This window comes from Amblyraja radiata, chromosome 23 (assembly GCF_010909765.2).
Source record: "Amblyraja radiata isolate CabotCenter1 chromosome 23, sAmbRad1.1.pri, whole genome shotgun sequence".
Classification (NCBI taxonomy): domain Eukaryota; kingdom Metazoa; phylum Chordata; class Chondrichthyes; order Rajiformes; family Rajidae; genus Amblyraja; species Amblyraja radiata.
In genome coordinates, this window is record NC_045978.1 from 9,442,776 (window position 1) to 9,462,593 (window position 19,818).

At 43.0% G+C, this 19,818-nt stretch overlaps 1 protein-coding gene across 1 annotated transcript in view; it reads right to left on the minus strand.

Moving 5' to 3' along the window:
- The window catches only part of LOC116986061 (cadherin-like protein 26), a 41,804-nt gene extending 22,318 nt beyond the window's left edge, over positions 1-19,486 (minus strand). Inside the window, exons 1-6 of the mRNA XM_033041241.1 lie at positions 19,429-19,486; positions 11,036-11,161; positions 8,654-8,800; positions 6,948-7,095; positions 6,088-6,158; positions 795-926 (exon numbers count right to left, since the gene is read on the minus strand). Of these exons, the coding sequence (XP_032897132.1) occupies positions 795-926; positions 6,088-6,158; positions 6,948-7,095; positions 8,654-8,800; positions 11,036-11,161; positions 19,429-19,476 (672 nt within the window). The 5' untranslated portion in view covers positions 19,477-19,486. The remainder of the gene's footprint in view (positions 1-794; positions 927-6,087; positions 6,159-6,947; positions 7,096-8,653; positions 8,801-11,035; positions 11,162-19,428) is intronic.
- Positions 19,487-19,818: the final 332 nt, after the last annotated feature.

A 19,818-nucleotide genomic window follows, 5' to 3' on the forward strand; every position in this document is an offset into this window, starting at 1 on the left:
CTCTCATTTATTGTATTTGATTTATGTGTTTTTGAAATAACATGCTTGACCAGTTAATCCTAAAGCTTGATTTACATGCTGATATTTTTGGAATAACACCCTTTTCACACAAAGGGGGTTGGGTGTGTGGAACAAGCTGCCAGAGGAGGTATTTGAGGCAGGGACAATCCCAAAATTAAAAAAAGTTAGACAGGTACATAAATACGACATGTTTGGAGGGATATGGATCAAATGCAGGCAAGTGGAACTAGTGCAGCTGGGACATGTTGGCTGGTGTGTGCAAGTTGGGCTGAAGGGGCTGTTTCCACACTGTATCACTCTATGACTATGACACTAATAATGTGCTCAAATTTACGCCTGACATCGTAGTCACGTATATGTTTAATTTACAATCTTTTGAATTACACGCTGCTTTTCAAGCAGGTAACTCCCGCGTAAAAGGTGAGCTGCCTGTACACCTTGTCTGAGAACCTATTTATCCCGAAATATCGACCATCCCTTTGTGTCCACAGATTCCTGACCATTAGCTTCCTTGAAGAAGGAATGAAGAAGGGTTTCGGCCCGAAACGTTGCCTATTTCCTTCGCTCCATAGATGCTGCTGCACCCGCTAAGTTTCTCCAGCTTTTTTGTGTACCTTCGATTTTCCAGCATCTGCAGTTCCTTCTTAAACTCCTTGAGCAGCTTGCCTATTTGCTCGATATTATCAACACAGTCACAGTCACAGATATTTCAGATATTTCAGTCACAGTCAACAGTTACAACTAGATGCACGATGAAACAAAATGAGACTTACATTGCCCGCTCTCTTAAAAACAGGGCGGTTGTGGTTACCAGCCACCACATTAACCTGCACTGTTGTAGTGCTGCTGAGAATAACATCGCCGTTGTCTCTTGCTTTCACAACCAGGACGTAAGATTTCTCCTCCTGAAAAAAGAAAATATGTCCAAATTAAACCAAGAGGTTTTATGTTTGGAAGAATAGATGCGTGAAAACTACGTTCAAAACATCAACGCAAGAAAGAGAAAAGATAAGAAAGAAAACTTTAGATAATTGTTTTGTACGGGTGTCAGGGTTATGGGGACAAGGCAGGAGAATGGGGTTGGGTAAGAAAGACAGATCAGCCATGACTGAATAGACTTGATGGGCCGAATGGACTAACTCTGCCCCTACAACTTACGAACATTTGAACTTATGAGTGCGTTGATATCAAACCCAGAGCTAACGAGGCTAGGACATCATTTCAGTCAGCTTTAGGACGGCGAGGCTAACGTCATTAGTGTATCACTGCATCAAAAATCCGGCATTTTGTGATCAAATTCCTGACATGGTCTGGATAGTCAAACTTAGACAAAAACGACTGTGCATTAAATTTATTTGAAGGTGATTGTACAGGGAAGCTAGAATTGTATTTTCTAGAAATGCAGCACCCGTTTCTATACAACTGTACATATAAATAAATGCATTCTATGAAAATAGACATTCAGTATTGTTATTGTACCAGAGAACTTGTACTGAATTTTATGATCAACCAATAATTTTAAACACATCTGTCAAAATACAGAGCACAACATCACCCTCTGCAGGCAAACTGCGCAACTGCATGCTCGCGGAATTTCATTGTTAATTGGGGTCATTTATGATCTCAACACATCACCCCAAATTACTATTAAAACACAAATTACTTGTGCTGTAACACCAGGATAAGTGCTCAACCAAGAAAACCAAACCCAATGCCAAAGTAGTATCTAAACTGCATATAGATACTAGGAAAGCAAATGCAATGCGAGCATTTATTTCAAGAGGTCTAGAATACAAAAACGGGGAACTAATGCTGAGGTAGGATGTGCTGGATCTGGAGAGGGCCCAGAGGAGGTTTACAAGAATGATCCCAGGGATTAGTGGGTTAACATATGATGAGCATTTGTCGCCTCTCGGCCTGTACTCCCTGGAGATTAGAAGGATGAGGGGACACCTCATTGAAACTGTGAAAGGCCTGAATAGAGTGGATGTGGAGTTTCCACTAGTGGGTGAGTCTAGGACTAGAGGACATAGCCTCAGAATTAAAGGATGTTCCTTTAGGAAAGAGATGTGAAGGAATTTCTTTAGCCAGAGGGTGGTGAATCTGTGGGATTCTTTGTCACAGAAGGCTGTGGAGGCCAAGTCAGTGGATATTTTTAAAGCAGAGATAGATAGATTATTGATTAGTATGGGTGTCAGGTGTTATGGGGAGAAGGCAGGAGAATGAGGTTAGGAGGGAGAGATAGATCAGCCATGATTGAATGGTGGAATAGACTTGATGGGCTGAATGGCCTAATTCTGCTCCTATCACTTATGACCTTATGACCTATGCACACTTATGCTGTAGGACAATAACTAACTCCATCTGCAATAACAAGCTATTTACATGTTAACAAGCACACAACAAGCTTATCGTGTAGATACCAGTATAGCATTGGGGTTATCGAGTGGGCACCTGCATTCACTGGTATTTCATTGAGGTAACCCCCACGACACCTCTGGAAGGCTCAACAGTTAGTTCTGGCATCCCAGAACCCCCCCCCCCCCCCACCTCCTCAAAACCTGCTCTCGCAATGTAATTTAAAAGGGTGACTTTAACATTTCCTGTAAAATGTTATAAATACTACCTGTATTAACACAACACTGGAAGGAACATTTGAGTATTGGTATACCTGATAATTTAGGCATCTTGTACAACTTATCACTCCGGTTGAATGGTTGATATTAAAATTCCTTGAGGATTTCTGAGCAATCAGTGAGTATGAAATAATTGAGTTAGGATGGTTTCTCTCATCTGCGTCTGTGGCAATAACTCTGTAAAATTCTTTACCTAAACGGAACGCAATATATTAATTTAAAAATATTTACTTGTCAAATCATATTCCCAGCAACAGTGTTATTATATCTTTAAGCATCAGAAGAATTTCTGGTAATTTATTTTGATGTTGACATGTTTCATTGAACTCTCTTGAATCCTCTTTGTCATAGAAACATAGAAAATAGGTGCAGGAGTAGGCCATTCGGCCCTTCGAGCCTGCACCGCCATTCAATATGATCATGGCTGATCATCCAACTCAGTATCCTGTACCTGCCTTCTCTCCATACCCCCTGATCCCTTTAGCCACAAGGGCCACATCTAACTCCCTCTTAAATATAGCCAATGAACTGGCCTCAACTACCTTCTGTGGCAGAGAACTCCAGAGATTCACCACTTTCTGTGTGAAAAATGTTTTCCTCATCTTGGTCCTAAAAGATTTCCCCCTTATCCTTAAACTGTGACCCCTTGTTCTGGACTTCCCCAACATCGGGAACAATCTTCCTTCATCTAGCCTGTCCAACCCCTTAAGAATTTTGTACGTTTCTATAAGATCCCCCCACAATCTTCTAAATTCTAGCGAGTACAAACCGAGTCTATCCAGTCTTTCTTCATATGAAAGTCCTGACATCCCAGGAATCAGTCTGGTGAACCTTCTCTGTACTTCCTCTATGGCAAGAATGTCCTTCCTCAGATTAGGAGACCAAAACTGTACGCAATACTCCAGGTGTGATCTCACCAAGTCCCTGTACAACTGCAGTAGAACCTCCCTGCTCCTATACTCAAATCCTTTTGCTATGAATGCTAACATACCATTCGCCTTCTTCACTGCCTGCTGCACCTGCATGCCTACTTTTAATGACTGGTGTATCATGACACCCAGGTCTCGCTGCATCTCCCCCTTTCCTAATCGGCCACCATTCGGATAATAGTCTACTTTCCTGTTTTTGCCACCAAAGTGGATAACCTCACATTTATCCACATTATACTGCATCTGCCATGCATTTGCCCACTCACCCAGCCTATCCAAGTCACCTTGCAGCCTCCTAGCATCCTCCACACAGCTAACACTGCCCCCCAGCTTCGTGTCATCCGCAAATTTGGAGATGTCGCATTCAATTCCCTCGTCCAAATCATTAATATATATCGTAAATAGCTGGGGTCCCAGCACTGAGCCTTGCGGTACCCCACTAGTCACTGCCTGCCATTGTGAAAAGGACCCGTTTACTCCTACTCTTTGCTTCCTGTCTGCCAGCCAGTTCTCTATCCACATCAATACTGAACCCCCAATACCGTGTGCTTTAAGTTTGTAATAGAGTTGCACTTTTTAACATTGCTTAAAAAAAGCTATTAGCTGTTCTCACTAGATATCACTGCATCATCTCTGCGTGTAAATGAGATGTATAGTCTTTCTGCTGGCTGGTTAGATCGTGACAATACCTTTTCACTGTACCTTGGTGACAGTGGTTGACAGTGAGGAGAAAACCTTTAGACTTCAGGGAGATGTAGATTGGTTAGTTCAGTTGGGTAGAAAAGGGCAAGTGGAATTTAACTCAGAGAAGTGTACGATAATGCAGGTGCAGGAGAACTCCCTGTCTGAGGTAGAATTCTGACCCATGATTGCTCAAACTGGAAAAGGATCATTCACAATGATATTGAAAACCTCAAGTCCATGCACCAGAAATGTACATGATTTGCGTAGCGTTAATTGAATCTATTTCGTTGGTGGTTGTTCTCATCCATGCCAGCAAAGGTTATGGTGCTCTTTGGGATTTATCTTGTGTCACTGTTTCTAACTGTAGAAGACAGTTTGGTAGATCGTGCAAGGGCCGTGCTTATAGGCTAGAAGAAAATAAACTTAATCGAGGATGCAACACATTTCTTAGTGTTAATTCTGGCCAAATTGGAGATGCCAGGACACAAACATTGAGTAAAGGCTTCTGGGCTGTTAGGCCATTTGGTCAATTTAAATGTGCCTTTTGCAGAAATGGGACAAGCTGCAGAATGGTGCCAGCGTGTCTGGAGTCTAGATAAGAGTTGCAGGGAAAGAATGGGACATCTGCAGATTCCTACAATTAGGTGTAAATTGCATGAAACGGATTGGGTGAATGCAAACCAGACATACACATTGTAAATATTGTTACAAAGCTTTACTTTGCTAGATGTTGATTGGGTTAAGTGTTGAGCCTTGTCTGGGTTTCTTGAATATCTGGGCAAATGTTGCTAGGTTTGCTTCCTTCCAGAAGCTCCATTTGAATACATTGTATTAGTTACTGTGTTATTGGGTTAGGGAAATGTCTATCATGTACTGTGTTCATCAATATCTGTTATTGGACTGTAAAGAGACCACCCCATGTGGTTTGGCCCCTCAAAGTTCAAGGACCTATAAATAGTAGCTCCCACGAGGTCCTGTTTCGATTTTCTGGGAGAACGCTTGGGACTGCATGACCTTTTGGAGTGTCTCTGCTTGCACGAGGCTAGAAGGGTTTGGCCAAGCAGATACAAGGATCGAACCCGCGGTGGTTAGGTATAGTAGTGGGGAACTGTTATTGTGTTTTTCCAAAATAAAGTTTAGATGCGCAAGTGCTTGACTCAGTATTTTATGGACTGAAACTAGACTGGCGGGAAGCTTAGAACGAGCTATTTACATTAGCACTTTAAAATGGAGCAGGAAGCACACAAATCCCTGTGTAATCGGCAAACGACGCACACCCATCAAAAGCTCCATGTGTGTAAATGTCCACAGTTCCCCCATTGACCACCAATCACCTCTCAATCCACATACAGAATCGGAGAGAAAAGCAAAGTCTTTGCCAGTGCTGAGGGACTGCCTAAAGGAAGAGAAAGATCAGGATAGAAACACGGGACTGTCGAACCAGGTTTGCAAAAGAAAGACACAAAGTGCAAGAGAAAGTCAGCAGGTTAAGCAGCATTTCTGGAGAACATGGATAGATGACGCTTTGGGTCAGATCTCTTCTTCAGATTGATAGATCAGGGTACTTGGAAAATAATGACAGGGCTGAATAGAACCAAAGTGAACATGAAATGGGAAATGTTTAACAAATCATTTCACATTTCTTTTAGGTTGCACTATCACATTAGGTAAGTGTGAATCAATTGATGGGTTGATTTTTTAGACTTTCAGAAGGCCTCTGATAAGTGCCGTTCAAGAGATTATTAACCCAATTAAAACACACAGTATTAAGTTATATATATTGAATGGATCGACGATTGATTTAATAGACAGCAAACAGTAGTAATAAATGAGGCATATTCAGGTTGGAAGGCTGTGATCAGTTGATCAAGCCCCAACTGTTCACAATCTGTGTTAATAGTAATCGAGATTCAGGGATCATATAGTTCTTTGAAATTTAACCTGATTTAATATCAATCAATCTGTTTTTGAGATGTTGAAATGTAATCTATTGTGTCCATCCTGTTAAATATTTTACAAATGTATGATAACTTAATCTTCATAAATTTACCACTTTTACCATTGAAACTATTTAAAAGAAAATAGCGCGTGGGATTTTTTTTGTTAGAGTGCAGTATCTTTTTTTTAAATTTGTGGCACTGTTGTAGACCACACTTTAATTGGTAGGCACGTTTAATTAAATTGTATCTTCACCACCACTAAACCTTGTAAATTATCAGAACCATTTCTTGGTGGATCATCGCACTTCATTTCAATGACTCTCTGGCGAGCTGCAATCAGTGAGAAACTTGTTTCCATGTAGCTTCTAAGAACTTGTTCAGTACTGTCCTTCCCAGGGCATTTTTTTTCACCCGTCTGTGGAGGGTTGCTTGGAGAAGAAGACACAATATGGTGGAGTAACTCAGCAGATCAGGCAGTAATTTGTGTTTTTTGTAAACCAGCATTTGCGGTTCCTTGCTTCTGAAGTTGGTTTGGAGTTGATTTAGGATTGTAAGATACTCTAAAACAAGGTGTTGTATTGGAATTATCTGGGTGCACTTTTTCAATAGTCCTTTACATTAACCCATCTGCATTAGCCCTATGGTATCTTACACTTAAAAATTACAGCTTATGGAATTTTCCTCTTTTGTCTTTGGTCTAATTGCTTCCGTCAAAGAGTGAACTCAAAACCACTTACCCTTACTAATATTTTCTGGTATTTCTACTTTATACACAGATTGATTGAAGACTGGTGGATTATCATTGATGTCTTTCACTTTAACTTGATACTTCAGAATTTGATCTACTTCCACAGAAGATTCTGCACTGATAGCATGAATATATATCTGAATAAATAAACAAAAATAATGGGCAATAAATAAGCATTATGGTAAGTCAGAGGTAATGAAATCAAAATGAAAATTTATCCTGTTTTGAATTTTATTCAGTCTCGTCGGTCAAAACATCTAGAACAGAATTTATTGTCATCCTTATTGATCAAAAACTGAGCGGTTCGGCTGGGCCATTGAAAATGTCCATTAATTGTGAACCAAATTGCCACCAGACTAGAGTTTTATGACTGGAAGATGGTTCAGGAGGGAAGATTTATCTTTCTACCCAGGGTACACATAAACCAATGGGGTTTAGATTAGTTTAGAGATACAGAGTGGGAACAGGGCTTTTTGCCCATCGAGTCCGCACCGACCAGCGATCCCCGCACACTAACACTATCCGACACACACTATGGACAATTTACAATTTTACCAAAGCCAATTAACCTACAAACCTGTGTGTCTTTGCCAGTGTGGGAGGAAACCAGAGCACCCGGAGAAAACCCACGCAGGTCATGGGGAGAACGTTCAAACTCCGTACAGACAGCACCCGTAGTCCGGATTGAACCCGGGTCTCTGGCGCTGTAAGGCAGTTGCTTTACCATGGCACTACGTGCTACCCTTACAATACTCCAGTGGTTTCATGCTCATCAATATCTATACTTTCCTCATATCTATTAATTGCATTTAATGCCATTCATTAAGCTAAAAACAAAACACAAGAGGAACTCAGCAGGCCAGGCAGCATCTATGGATGGAAATGAAGAAACAAAATGTCAGCTTGTGACCCTTTTGCAGATTCAAGCCAGAAGTGTTCCAACCTGAAACATCGTCTGTCCATTTCCCTCCATAGATGCTGACTGGCCAATCGAATTCCTGTGGCACTGTAGATACAAGGAACCGCAGATGCTGGTTTACAAAAGAAGGCAACAAAGCACTGGAGTAACTCAGTGGGTCATGCAGCATCTCTGGAGAACATGAGGAGTTCCTCAGAGATGCTACCTGACCCGTTGAGTTACACCATCGCATTATGTCCTTCAGCACTTTGTGTTTTGGTCAGTGTTACAGAATCTGCAGACTCTTGTGTCTCCTCTAGTCATGGCTCCTAGGCTATGTTCAGTAATCTAACCACTGTGCCAATGTTTTAATTGGGTTTCCATGTAAAATGTATGGATTGTTTGGGAGCTTCCTTTACGGGGACACCATTCACCTGTTCACCATTCACCTGCACAGCACCCAGGGAATCCATATTACTACTCAATGAGTTTTTGGAGATATTTTCTTTGCACTAAGTCTACCCTGTCATTTTTAGTTTAGTTTATTTTGGAGATCCAGCACAGAAACAGGCCCTTTGGCCCACCAGTCCACACCGACCAGCGATCCCCACCCACTAACACTACCCTACACACACAAGGGGCAATTTTACACCAAGCCAATTAACCTCAAAACCTGTGCATCTTTGCAATGTGGGAGGAAACAGGAGCACCTGACAAAATTAAAATTATTTTGTCACAACAATTTAACAGCATGCAATTTATTAAACATGAACAGATGCAAAAGAGTTAACATTTACTGCAAATACTGGTGTTTTCTCACGATCAATTTTGCCCGAAACCATGATTGTGTTTGAAATTTTGTTCAGGAAAAACAAGCCTTTATCAACTCCATTGCCACCTAGTTTAAATATGATATTCTGTGTTTGGGTCTTGTCATTGTTTATCTGAAAAACAAAAGAAAAATCACAATTATTCCAATGATTCCATTTCAAATCCAGTTCTCTTCTATCCACCATTAAACCATCATCATTAAAATGCAAGTCCCTCTTATTTCATAGTTCAATATATAGAAACTGATCATAACAGAGGAAGTATCCGAAAAGTCAATGCCAAATTGTGTGGTGTATCATTTCACAAAATCCTCAAGGTGGCGGGTGTATGGAGCAAGGTACACAAAATTGCTGGGGAAACTCAGCGGGTGCAGCAGCATCTATGGAGCGAAGGAAATAGGCGACGTTTCGGGCCGAAACCCTTCTTCAGACTCATGGGGGGTGGGGGGGGAAGAAAGAAGGAAAAGGGGAGGAGGAGGAGGAGCCCGAGGGCGGGCGGATGGGAGGGTGGGAGGAGACAGCTAGAGGGTTAAGGAAGGGGAGGAGACAGCAAGGGCTAGCAAAATTGGGAGAATTCAATGTTAATGCCATACGGACGCAAGGTCCCCAGACGGAATATGAGGTGCTGTTCCTCCAATTTCCGCTGTTGCTCACTCTGGCAATGGAGGAGACCCAGGACAGAGAAGTCGGATTGGGAATGGGAGGGGGAGTTGAAGTGCTGAGCCACCGGGAGTTCAGGTAGGTTATTGCGGACTGAGCGGAGGTGTTCGGCGAAACGATCGCCCAACCTACGCTTAGTCTCCCCGATGTAAATCAGCTGACATCTAGAGCAGCGGATGCAGTAGATGAGGTTGGAGGAGATACAGGTGAACCTTTGTCGCACCTGGAACGACTGCTTGGGTCCTTGAATGGAGTCGAGGGGGGAGATGAAGGGACAGGTGTTGCATTTCTTGCGGTTGCAACGGAAAGTGCCCGGGGAGGGGGTGGTGCGGGAGGGAAGGGAAGAATTGACGAGGGAGTTGCGGAGGGAGCGGTCTTTACGGAAGGCAGACATGGGGGGAGATGGGAAGATGTGGCGAGTGGTGGGGTCACGTTGGAGGTGGCGGAAATGGCGGAGGATTATGTGTTGTATTTGGCGGCTGGTGGGGTGAAAGGTGAGGACCAGAGGGACTCTGCCCTTGTTGCGAGTGCGGGGATGGGGAGAGAGAGCAGTGTTACGGGGTGTGGATGAGACCCTGGTGTGAGCCTCATCTATGGTGGCGGAGGGGAATCCCCGTTCCCTGAAGAACGAGGACATTTCCGATGCCCTGGTATGGAATGTCTCATCCTGGGAACAGATGCGGCGTAGGCGGAGGAATTGGGAGTAGGGGATGGAGTCTTTACAGGGATGGAACACATTACAGTGTATGGAACAAGCTGCCAGAGGAGGTAGTTGAGGCAGTGAGTATCCCAACGTTTAAGAAACAGTTAGACAGGTACATGGATAAGACAGGTTTGGAGGTACACAAAAATGCTGGAGAAACTCAGCGGGTGCAGCAGCATCTATGGAGCGAAGGAAATAGGCAATGTTTCGGGCCGAAACCCTTCTTCAGACTATTTCCTTCGCTCCATAGATGCTGCTGCACCCGCTGAGTTTCTCCAGCATTTTTGTGTACCTTTGATTTTCCAATTGTCCACTATAACAAAGTGAGGGGGTTAAAATTGTATAACCTTGTCGGCTGGCATTCTTCTTCTTCTTCTTGCGTATAGCGTGCACAGCCTAAAGTTGTAGGTTAACTTGTTCTATTTGATCTATTTGTTTGTGCACGTCGGGTTGATTGCATTAGTCGAAACAGGGTGGACCACGTGTAGGTTGCAATCTCCCACCCCTCCGCTGGCATTGTAAGGCAGTAACTCTACAGCGCGCAGCACCACTGCACTGCACCAATGGTGCAGGCGCATGGTGTTAAATATAGTTACAGTATAGAGAGCCTGTCGTTGCTCGCCCATGCACCCCAACAAGATCACATCCGAAACTTCCAGCCCCAGTTATGTGTTTGATGTGAATTCAACCCGAGAATTCACCCGGGAGGAAACGGGATCACCCGAGGGAAATCAACGTGGTCACAGGGAGAACGTGTTAACTCCACACAGACAGCACCCGAGGGCAGGATCGAACCAGAGTCTGAGGCGCTGTGAAACAGCAGGTCTGCAGGTGGCGCCACTGTGCCACTTCTTCAGGCAGAACCAAATGTAATCATGTAGCGTCACGTAATCCGTCTTTTAAGCTATTTCCCTTGAAGTGACTTTCTTTTTAAATTTAAATTGATTCAATCCCAAAAAAATAACTTCTGGTAAAGGGCGACTTACTTCTAGGACAGTTTTGGGAAAAGGCCCCTCATCTTCTTCAGTGATATCGATGTTGCCTAGAACCCACATCCTCTTCTGCCGCTGTAACAGAACCTGCTCCAGGCCGACCGCTTGTTGGCAGAAGTTCTGAAACAAAACATCATGCTCGTCAGCGGGTATATTCTCAGATCATTTCGAAAGACAAGTCAAGAATGTTTAATTGTGATACGTTCTGACAACAGAATGGTGAAATCCCTACTTGCAGCAGCCTGTAACACAATACACATAAATAACAAAACACATAATACACACTAAATGTTGGAGTAACTCAGTGGGACTGGCAGCAACTCCTGAGAGAAGGATTGGGGGACCTCAACCATTCCTTCTATCCAGAGGTGCTGCCTGTCCCGCTGAGTTACTCCAGCATTTTGTGTCTATAGTCAGTTTAAACCAGCATCTGTAGTTCCTTCCTAAATATTTTTTTTTGTTACAAATACTTTATTCAAAAAATAAAATCAACATACAGAGTAGTATATCGTTCATAACAAAAGCTGCCTGTGTCGGCAGTTTACAAACAGACAAAAAATTCAAATTCAAATCCCGCCATCCTTATAGAAACATAGAAACATAGAAATTAGGTGCAGGAGTAGGCCATTCGGCCCTTCGAGCCTGCACCGCCATTCAATATGATCATGGCTGATCATCCAACTCAGTATCCCGTACCTGCCTTCTCTCCATACCCTCTGATCCCCTTAGCCACAAGAACCACATCTAACTCCCTCTTAAATATAGCCAATGAACTGGCCTCGACTACCCTCTGTGGCAGAGAGTTCCAGAGATTCACCACTCTCTGTGTGAAAAAAGTTCTTCTCATCTCGGTTTTAAAGGATTTCCCCCTTATCCTTAAGCTGTGACCCCTTGTCCTGGACTTCCCCAACATCGGGAGCAATCTTCCTGCATCTAGCCTGTCCAACCCCTTAAGAATTTTATAAGTTTCTATAAGATCCCCTCTCAATCTCCTAAATTCTAGAGAGTATAAACCAAGTCTATCCAGTCTTTCTTCATAAGACAGTCCTGACATCCCAGGAATCAGTCTGGTGAACCTTCTCTGCACTCCCTCTAGGGCAATAATGTCCTTCCTCAGATTTGGAGACCAAAACTGTACACAATACTCCAGGTGTGGTCTCACCAAGACCCTGTACAACTGCAGTAGAACCTCCCTGCTCCTATACTCAAATCCTTTTGCTATGAAAGCTAACATACCATTCGCTTTCTTCACTGCCTGCTGCACCTGCATGCCTGCTTTCAATGACTGGTGTACCATGACACCCAGGTCTCGCTGCATCTCCCCTTTTCCTAGTCGGCCACCATTTAGATAATAGTCTGCTTTCCTGTTTTTGCCACCAAAATGGATAACCTCACATTTATCCACATTATACTGCATCTGCCAAACATTTGCCCACTCACCCAGCCTATCCAAGTCACCTTGCAGTCTCCTAGCATCCTCCTCACAGCTAACACTGCCCCCCAGCTTAGTGTCATCCGCAAACTTGGAGATATTGCCTTCAATTCCCTCATCCAGATCAATAATATATATTGTAAATAGCTGGGGTCCCAGCACTGAGCCTTGCGGTACCCCACTAGTCACTGCCTGCCATTGTGAAAAGGACCCGTTTACTCCTACTCTTTGCTTCCTGTTTGCCAGCCAGTTCTCTATCCACATCAATACTGAACCCCCAATGCCAGTGTGCTTTAAGTTTGTATACTAATCTCTTATGTGGGACCTTGTCGAAAGCCTTCTGGTAGTCCAGATACACCACATCCACTGGTTCTCCCCTATCCACGCTACTCGTTACATCCTCGAAAAATTCTATAAGATTCGTCAGACATGATTTACCTTTCGTAAATCCATGCTGACTTTGTCCAATGATTTCACCACTTTCCAAGTGTGCTGCTATCCCATCTTTAATAACTGACTCTAGCAGTTTCCCCACTACCGATGTTAGACTAACTGGTCTGTAATTCCCCGTTTTCTCTCTCCCTTCCTTCTTAAAAAGTGGGGTTACGTTTGCTACCCGCCAATCCTCAGGAACTACTCCAGAATCTAAAGAGTTTTGAAAGATTATTACTAATGCATCCACTATTTCTGGAGCTACTTCCTTAAGTACTCTGGGATGCAGCCTATCTGGCCCTGGGGATTTATCGGCCTTTAATCCATTCAATTTACCCAACACCACTTCCCGGCTAACCTGGATTTCACTCAATTCCTCCAACTCCTTTGACCCGCGGTCCCCTGCTATTTCCGGCAGATTATTTATGTCTTCCTTAGTGAAGACGGAACCAAAGTAGTTATTCAATTGGTCCGCCATATCCTTGTTCCCCATGATCAACTCACCTGTTTCTGACTGCAAGGGACCTACATTTGTTTTAACTAATCTCTTTCTTTTCACATCTATAATCTATAGATGCACCTATACAATCGACCTCCTGTGGCGACCAGCGTTCGCGGAAGGCCTCCAGCGTCCCCGTGGACACCGCGTGTTCCCTCTCCAGGGACACGCGGGCACGGACGTAGGCCTTGAAGAGGGGCAGGCAGCCGACCCCTGTGCTCCATCCTAACACTAGGAGGTTCCCCTGGGACACAGTGGGGGTCGCTAGAGGAGAGGGATGTTGGGTCACGGACCTGCAGGCTTCCTAGATCGGGGGGGGGGGGGGGTGGAGGTTCCTTTATGCGAGCCGGACTTTGGACTCTTTGTGTTTTCTGTTTTTTTTTAATTTATTTTAAACGGCGCCAAACCTTTTATGCGCCGACTGTGCATTTGTAGTTGTGCTAAAGAGTTCAACTGTGCAGTGTGTGCGTGAGAACATAGAACCATTACGTAACTTTTAAAATATCAACACACTGTTTTCTTTTGTTGCAATGATATAAGCAATTCAACAGATCCTTGACTTACAGATCAAAATAATAAGATAATTATACGTGGGAGATAGTGGGGAGGAAGGAAGAGTGGGAGGATATGGTTGAGGGAACAGCTTTTACAATGATATTGTCAATCTGATGAAGGCGAGGTACATTCTCTCCCTTCTTCTTGCGTATGGCGTGCACAGCCTAAAGTTGCAGGACAACTTGTTCTATTTGATCTTACTTGATTGTGCACGCCAGGTTGATTGCATTCGTCGAAACAGGGCGGACTACGTGAAGGTTGCAATCTACCACCCCATTCTCTCCCTTAAACACCCTTCTGATCCATCTCACCAGTGGAATGGCTCCTGAGCGCTATCAGGACATCAAGGACCTGTGAAGTTGTGCAACTTATCACCCATACAACTCAACACCAGATTCAAACATTCCAACCCAATTTGTAGGAAGGAACTGCAGACGCTGGTTTACACCAAAGATAGACACAAAATGCTGGAATAACCCAGCGGGACAGGCAGCATCTCTGGAGAGAAGGAAAGGGTGACGTTTTGGGTCGGGACCCTTCTTCAGTCTCGACCCGAAACGTCACCCATTCCTTCTCTCCAGAGGTGCTGGCTGTCCCGCTGAGTTATTCCAGCATTTTGTGTCTACCTTCAATTCCAGCCCAATTGTTCATTGTTTATTTGATACTATAAGTAAAGGGAAATAAATTTGCGACAACCATCGTTTACTGATGAAACATACATGTTCACATGGGTCCAATGGTATTTTATTGTCACATGTATCGAGGCACAGTGAAATTAATTTTTGCATACAGTTCAGTAAAAATCGTACTAATCTAAGGCACAATCATAAAGCCCGATCAGCTGAGAAGGTTATTGGTTGGAACCTTCCCTCCATTGGCGAACTGTGCACTGCAAGGGCCAGGAAGCGAGCAGGTAAGATTATCTCTGACCTCTCTCACCCTGGCCACAAACTCTTTGAATCACTTCCCTCTGGAAGGCGACTCCGGACTGTCAAAGCTGCCACAGGCAGACATAAATCAGCTTTTTTTCCACGAGTAGTAGCTCTACTCAATAACCAAAAATCTGGAGCCTCCTTTTGCTCTGCTATTTTATTTAATTCACATGTTTAATCGATAATATTTTGTTATTAATGTTTAATGTTTTGTGTGTCATTCCTAACTGTCACTGTATGTCATGTTGTCACTTGCGGGTGGAGCACCAAGGCAAATTCCTTGTAGGTGAATACTTGGCCAATAAACTTATTCATTATTATTACCATTATACTTAATTATACGAGATGGTAGATTACGAATGATAGATTACACATCGAGGTAGATTACACTACGGTAGTGCACAAGAGTCGCCACATTTCTGGCGGCATCATACGTGCTTCCAGTTCGAAGTTGTAACATAGAAACATAGAAAATAGGTGCAGGAGTAGGCCATTCGGCCCTTCGAGCCTGCACCGCCATTCAATATGATCATGGCTGATCATCCAAATCAATATCCCATACCTGCCTTCTCTCCATACCCCCTGATCCCTTTAACCACAAGGGCCACATCTAACTTCCTCTTAAATCTAGCCAATGAACTGGCCTCAACTACCATCTGTGGCAGAGAATTCCACAGATTCACCACTCTCTGTGTAAAAAATGATTTTCTCATCTCGGTTCTAAAAGACTCCCCTCTTATCCTTAAGCTGTATCCCCTTGTTCTGGACTTCCCCAACATCGGGAACAATTTTCCTGCATCTAGCCTGTCCAACCCCTTAAGAATTGTGTAAGTTTCTATAAGATCCCCCCTCAACCTTCTAAATTCTAGCGTGTACAAGCCGAGTCTATCCAGTCTTTCTTCATATGAAAGTCCTGCCATCCCAGGAATCAGTCTGGTGAACCTTCTCTGTACTCCCTCTATGGCAAGAATGTTTTTCCTCAGATTAGGAGATCAAATCTGTACGCAATACTCCAGGTGTGGTCTCACCAAGACCCTGTACAACTGCAGTAGAACCTCCCTGCTCTTATACTCAAATCCTTTTGCTAATAGTAACAAAATGTTCTTTCTGCCCTAAAGGCCCATCGTCCTGGCAGCGGCACTTGGTTGGAGTTGCGGGCAATCCTTAATTTGTATACAGGCTTGGGGGTTAAAAATTAGTCCTTGATATTAAGGGTAAAAAATAAAAATCAAGCAGATGGATATTTATTGGTAATAAATTTACAAATGCGGGAGAAAGATGAGACCATCAACCTTCAAATGTGCACATTGACATTGCAATGAATATATTGCCCACTGCTTTTTGAAGTTAGTTTGCAGTATTTTTCTTCTCTCATGGTCAGTCATAGAAATTAGCCAAACATGGAAAATAAGTGATACGGAAATTAATTTTTCAGTGGAAGAGCAATGAGACGCCCCAAAAAAAAGCAGATATCTCCAGTGTCTCAGAGATTGTATTATTGTCTTTATAAACTGGAAATTATGTTGATCAACCTATTGTTCTTTAAAGAAGCAATAGGCAATTTGTGCTGAGGATGAGGGCAACCAGTGGAGAGGTACATTATACTTCGACTTCCAGAAGGCACGTGATAAGGTGCTGTACGGTATAAAGTAGCTCATGCTTCAGGAGATAACATGGTGCGGATAGAAGATGCACCGGCTAACAGGTAATAAAGTTCATGTTCGTAAGTGATAGGAGCAGAATTAGGCTATCCTGCCGTTGAATCATGGCTAATCTATCTTTCCCTCTCAACCCCATTCTCCTGCCTTATCCCCATAACCATAACTTCATAAAGAGGGGATATTAGTTGTTTTTTTCTTTGGTTGGCAAGATGTAAAGAGTGGTGGGCCATGAGATTAGTGGTGGAGGTCAACTTTTAAAGTTTATCAAAATGACTTGAAAACACGGAAGCCAGGATTGCTAACTTTGTTTATGACTTGAAGTTAAGGGCCTGTCCCACTTACACGACTTTTCAGCGACTGTCTTCGACGTTCAAACGCGAGGGCACTCGCCTGAAAATCGTCGAGCTGGACACACACACGCACACGCACACACACGTGGATGGAGGGGGGGAGAGGGGGAGAGATGGGGAGAGAGAAGGAGTGGAGACTTCTAAGAAGCCAGACAACTTTTAATAAAGTTTAGCGGGCATTTAACATCACCGGTCGTTTTTCTTTGGTCCTGAAAACTCAAATGAGCGAATTAAAATGCCCGATCAGCAAAGGAGATTGCCTACGGCTACCCTCGACTGCCTATAACTATATAGTGACCCCAATCCACTGCACTACGAGTTCAAAAGAACCATCCCGACCAATTTTTACTTGCGGAAAAATTTTCAGCACGCTGAAAAATTTATTCGATCAAACTGAGGCGGCGAGTATGCGGGAACTTCCCTCGAGCATGAAGGAGAGTTACAGTGACCTCCTAGGACCACGTGACGACCATGTGAGTTAGAGTCGAGAGCAAACTCTTCTAAACTCGCAAATTAGATCGCCGCGGTGGGACAGGCCCTTCACAGGGGGAACTAAATCAGGACATAATGAGTCTACAAATGATTTATATTAGTTTAGGTCAGTGGACAAAGATATGACAAATGAAATATAATTGAGGGAGATTTGAAATTGTCCGGTTTGGAAGGAAAAGTATCAATTAAATGGAGAGAGTTTGGAGAGCTCTAAGATGCTGAGAGATCTGAATGTCCCAGTGCATCATTCACAAAAGTCTTGGATACAAGCACTTAGGAAATCTAACAACACGTTATGATGTATTGCTTGGGGAATGGAATATAAAAGTTGGGGTACAATACAGGCACTCCCCAACTTACGTAATAGGTGACTTATGTAACCTCACACTTATGTAATCAATTCTTTAAGGCCATTGCTTTATTTCCGAGCCGCGCATCTCGGTGGTATCAGTAGCAGTGCGCTACTGCTGTTGCATGCGGCGGTTAACACAAGCCAGTCAGCAAACCAGAGAGCAGTGCTGAACCACTAACTGCTTCTTTGGTGACCCTCGGAGTATCCTTAATCGGACTTTGCTGGCTTCACCTTGCACTAAACGTTACTCCTTATTAAATGGCTCGATTATAATCATGTATTGTCTCGCTGCTACAGCATGCAACAAAAAGCTTTTCACTGTACCTCAGTACATGTGACAATAAACTAAATGGTAACTTCTCGTGGATGCTCCCATGTGGTCTCCGCATCAAATAGTACATTTTACGCATGTGCAGTAGCATTTTGATGTATGCAAAGGTCTGCAGGACATCACCCTTACGCAAGTCAGGGAGCATCGGTATTTGAATTATATTGGGAGTTGGTCAGACCTTATCTGCAGCATTGTTTAGAAGTCTTTGCTGGACTTTATCCTTCACTGGACTTTATCTTATCCTGCACTATACATGATTCCCATTATCATGTATCGGTACATTGTGGATGACTCAATTGTACTCATGAAAAGTCTTTCCACTGACCGGTTAGCACGCAACAAAAGCTTTTCATTGTATCTCGGTACACGTGACAATAAACTCAACAACATTATTCTCCTTATTTAAGAAAAGGTATTGGTGCGTTAACAGCAATTAAAAAAGATTGACAAAACTATTATTTGGAATGGTTGGGTTACCTCATGAGAAAAGAATGGGCAGTTTTGGAGGTTTATATCCTTGGAAGTTCAGAAGAGGTAAAGATGCTTCCAATGAGGGATCCTGCCAAAGTTGACGTGGAAATGCATTTGCTCTTGTGGGAGAGTCTGCGGTTCACTGTTGTAAATAAGGAGTCAACCATTTAACACGGAGCTGAGGGTATTCATTCTCTCTCTCTCTCTCTCTCTCTCTCTTTCTCTCTCTTTCTCGTTCTCTTTCTCTCTCTCCCTCCCTCCTTTGAGAATCCTTGAAACTCTCTTGGTAAAGGAACATTAGCTGTAGAAGCAAAGTCCTTAAACAATCTTAAGGCAGACGTAGATAGAGTTCGGAAGCTATCAAGGGATAAACAGGAATGTAGAGCTGAGCTATCAATCAAATCCGCCATGTTTTTATTAAATGGCGGAGCAAACAGAAGCAGCTGAGTAGCCTATCCCTACTCCGATTTCATAAACGCCTCTGGATGATTAAATATAACCATTTACGGTAAGATGGCAATTTTGACACGGTAAATTTAGAAAGATTTGTTTTCATTATAAATGTCACCATTGAACGCAGAGATAACAAAAAAAATAACTTATGAACGATTGCAGCGTTCATATTTTCAGCATATCGCAAGTAATGTGCCTTCTCCATATTATTCTCCACTTACAAAGTTCAACTATCAAGGTCACTGCTCTCAACTGACGATGCGCCAACCCCAACAATTAGCCATCCATTAAAATTATAAATAAATAGAATGAAAATAGTTCATCTTTTAAACGCTTATTTTAAACAGTGATCTTAACTGCAGTCAGTTTTCTCAATCACCCATGTATCTTGCTGCTAAATTAAAGATAGAAAAAGGGTAATACTTACCGCAGGATAGAAAAAGAGCAAAATCCATATTTCCACACTGACATACATTGTGCAGTGATGAGATTTGCGAATGATATGCACCCGCTTATTGCCAGATGATATCAGTCTTTCCTATGAAAAATAAACTGGATCAGCGGGTATAAAAGTTGTCACGAACACATAGGAAGTGGGTGTATCTTGTACTTTACACTAGACTGAACGCGCCAGGCAACTTATCAGTTTATCAGCAAGAACAAAGAGAAGGGATGGTTTTATCTCTATACAACCGTGTTAAAACTTTATAACCAAACCGAAGCCAACAGGCAACGTAATCATGAACTGCAATTAATAACAGAACTTTGAATCATTTATGGGCGAGAATCATTTACAGTTCAGCAAACTGTGATGCCC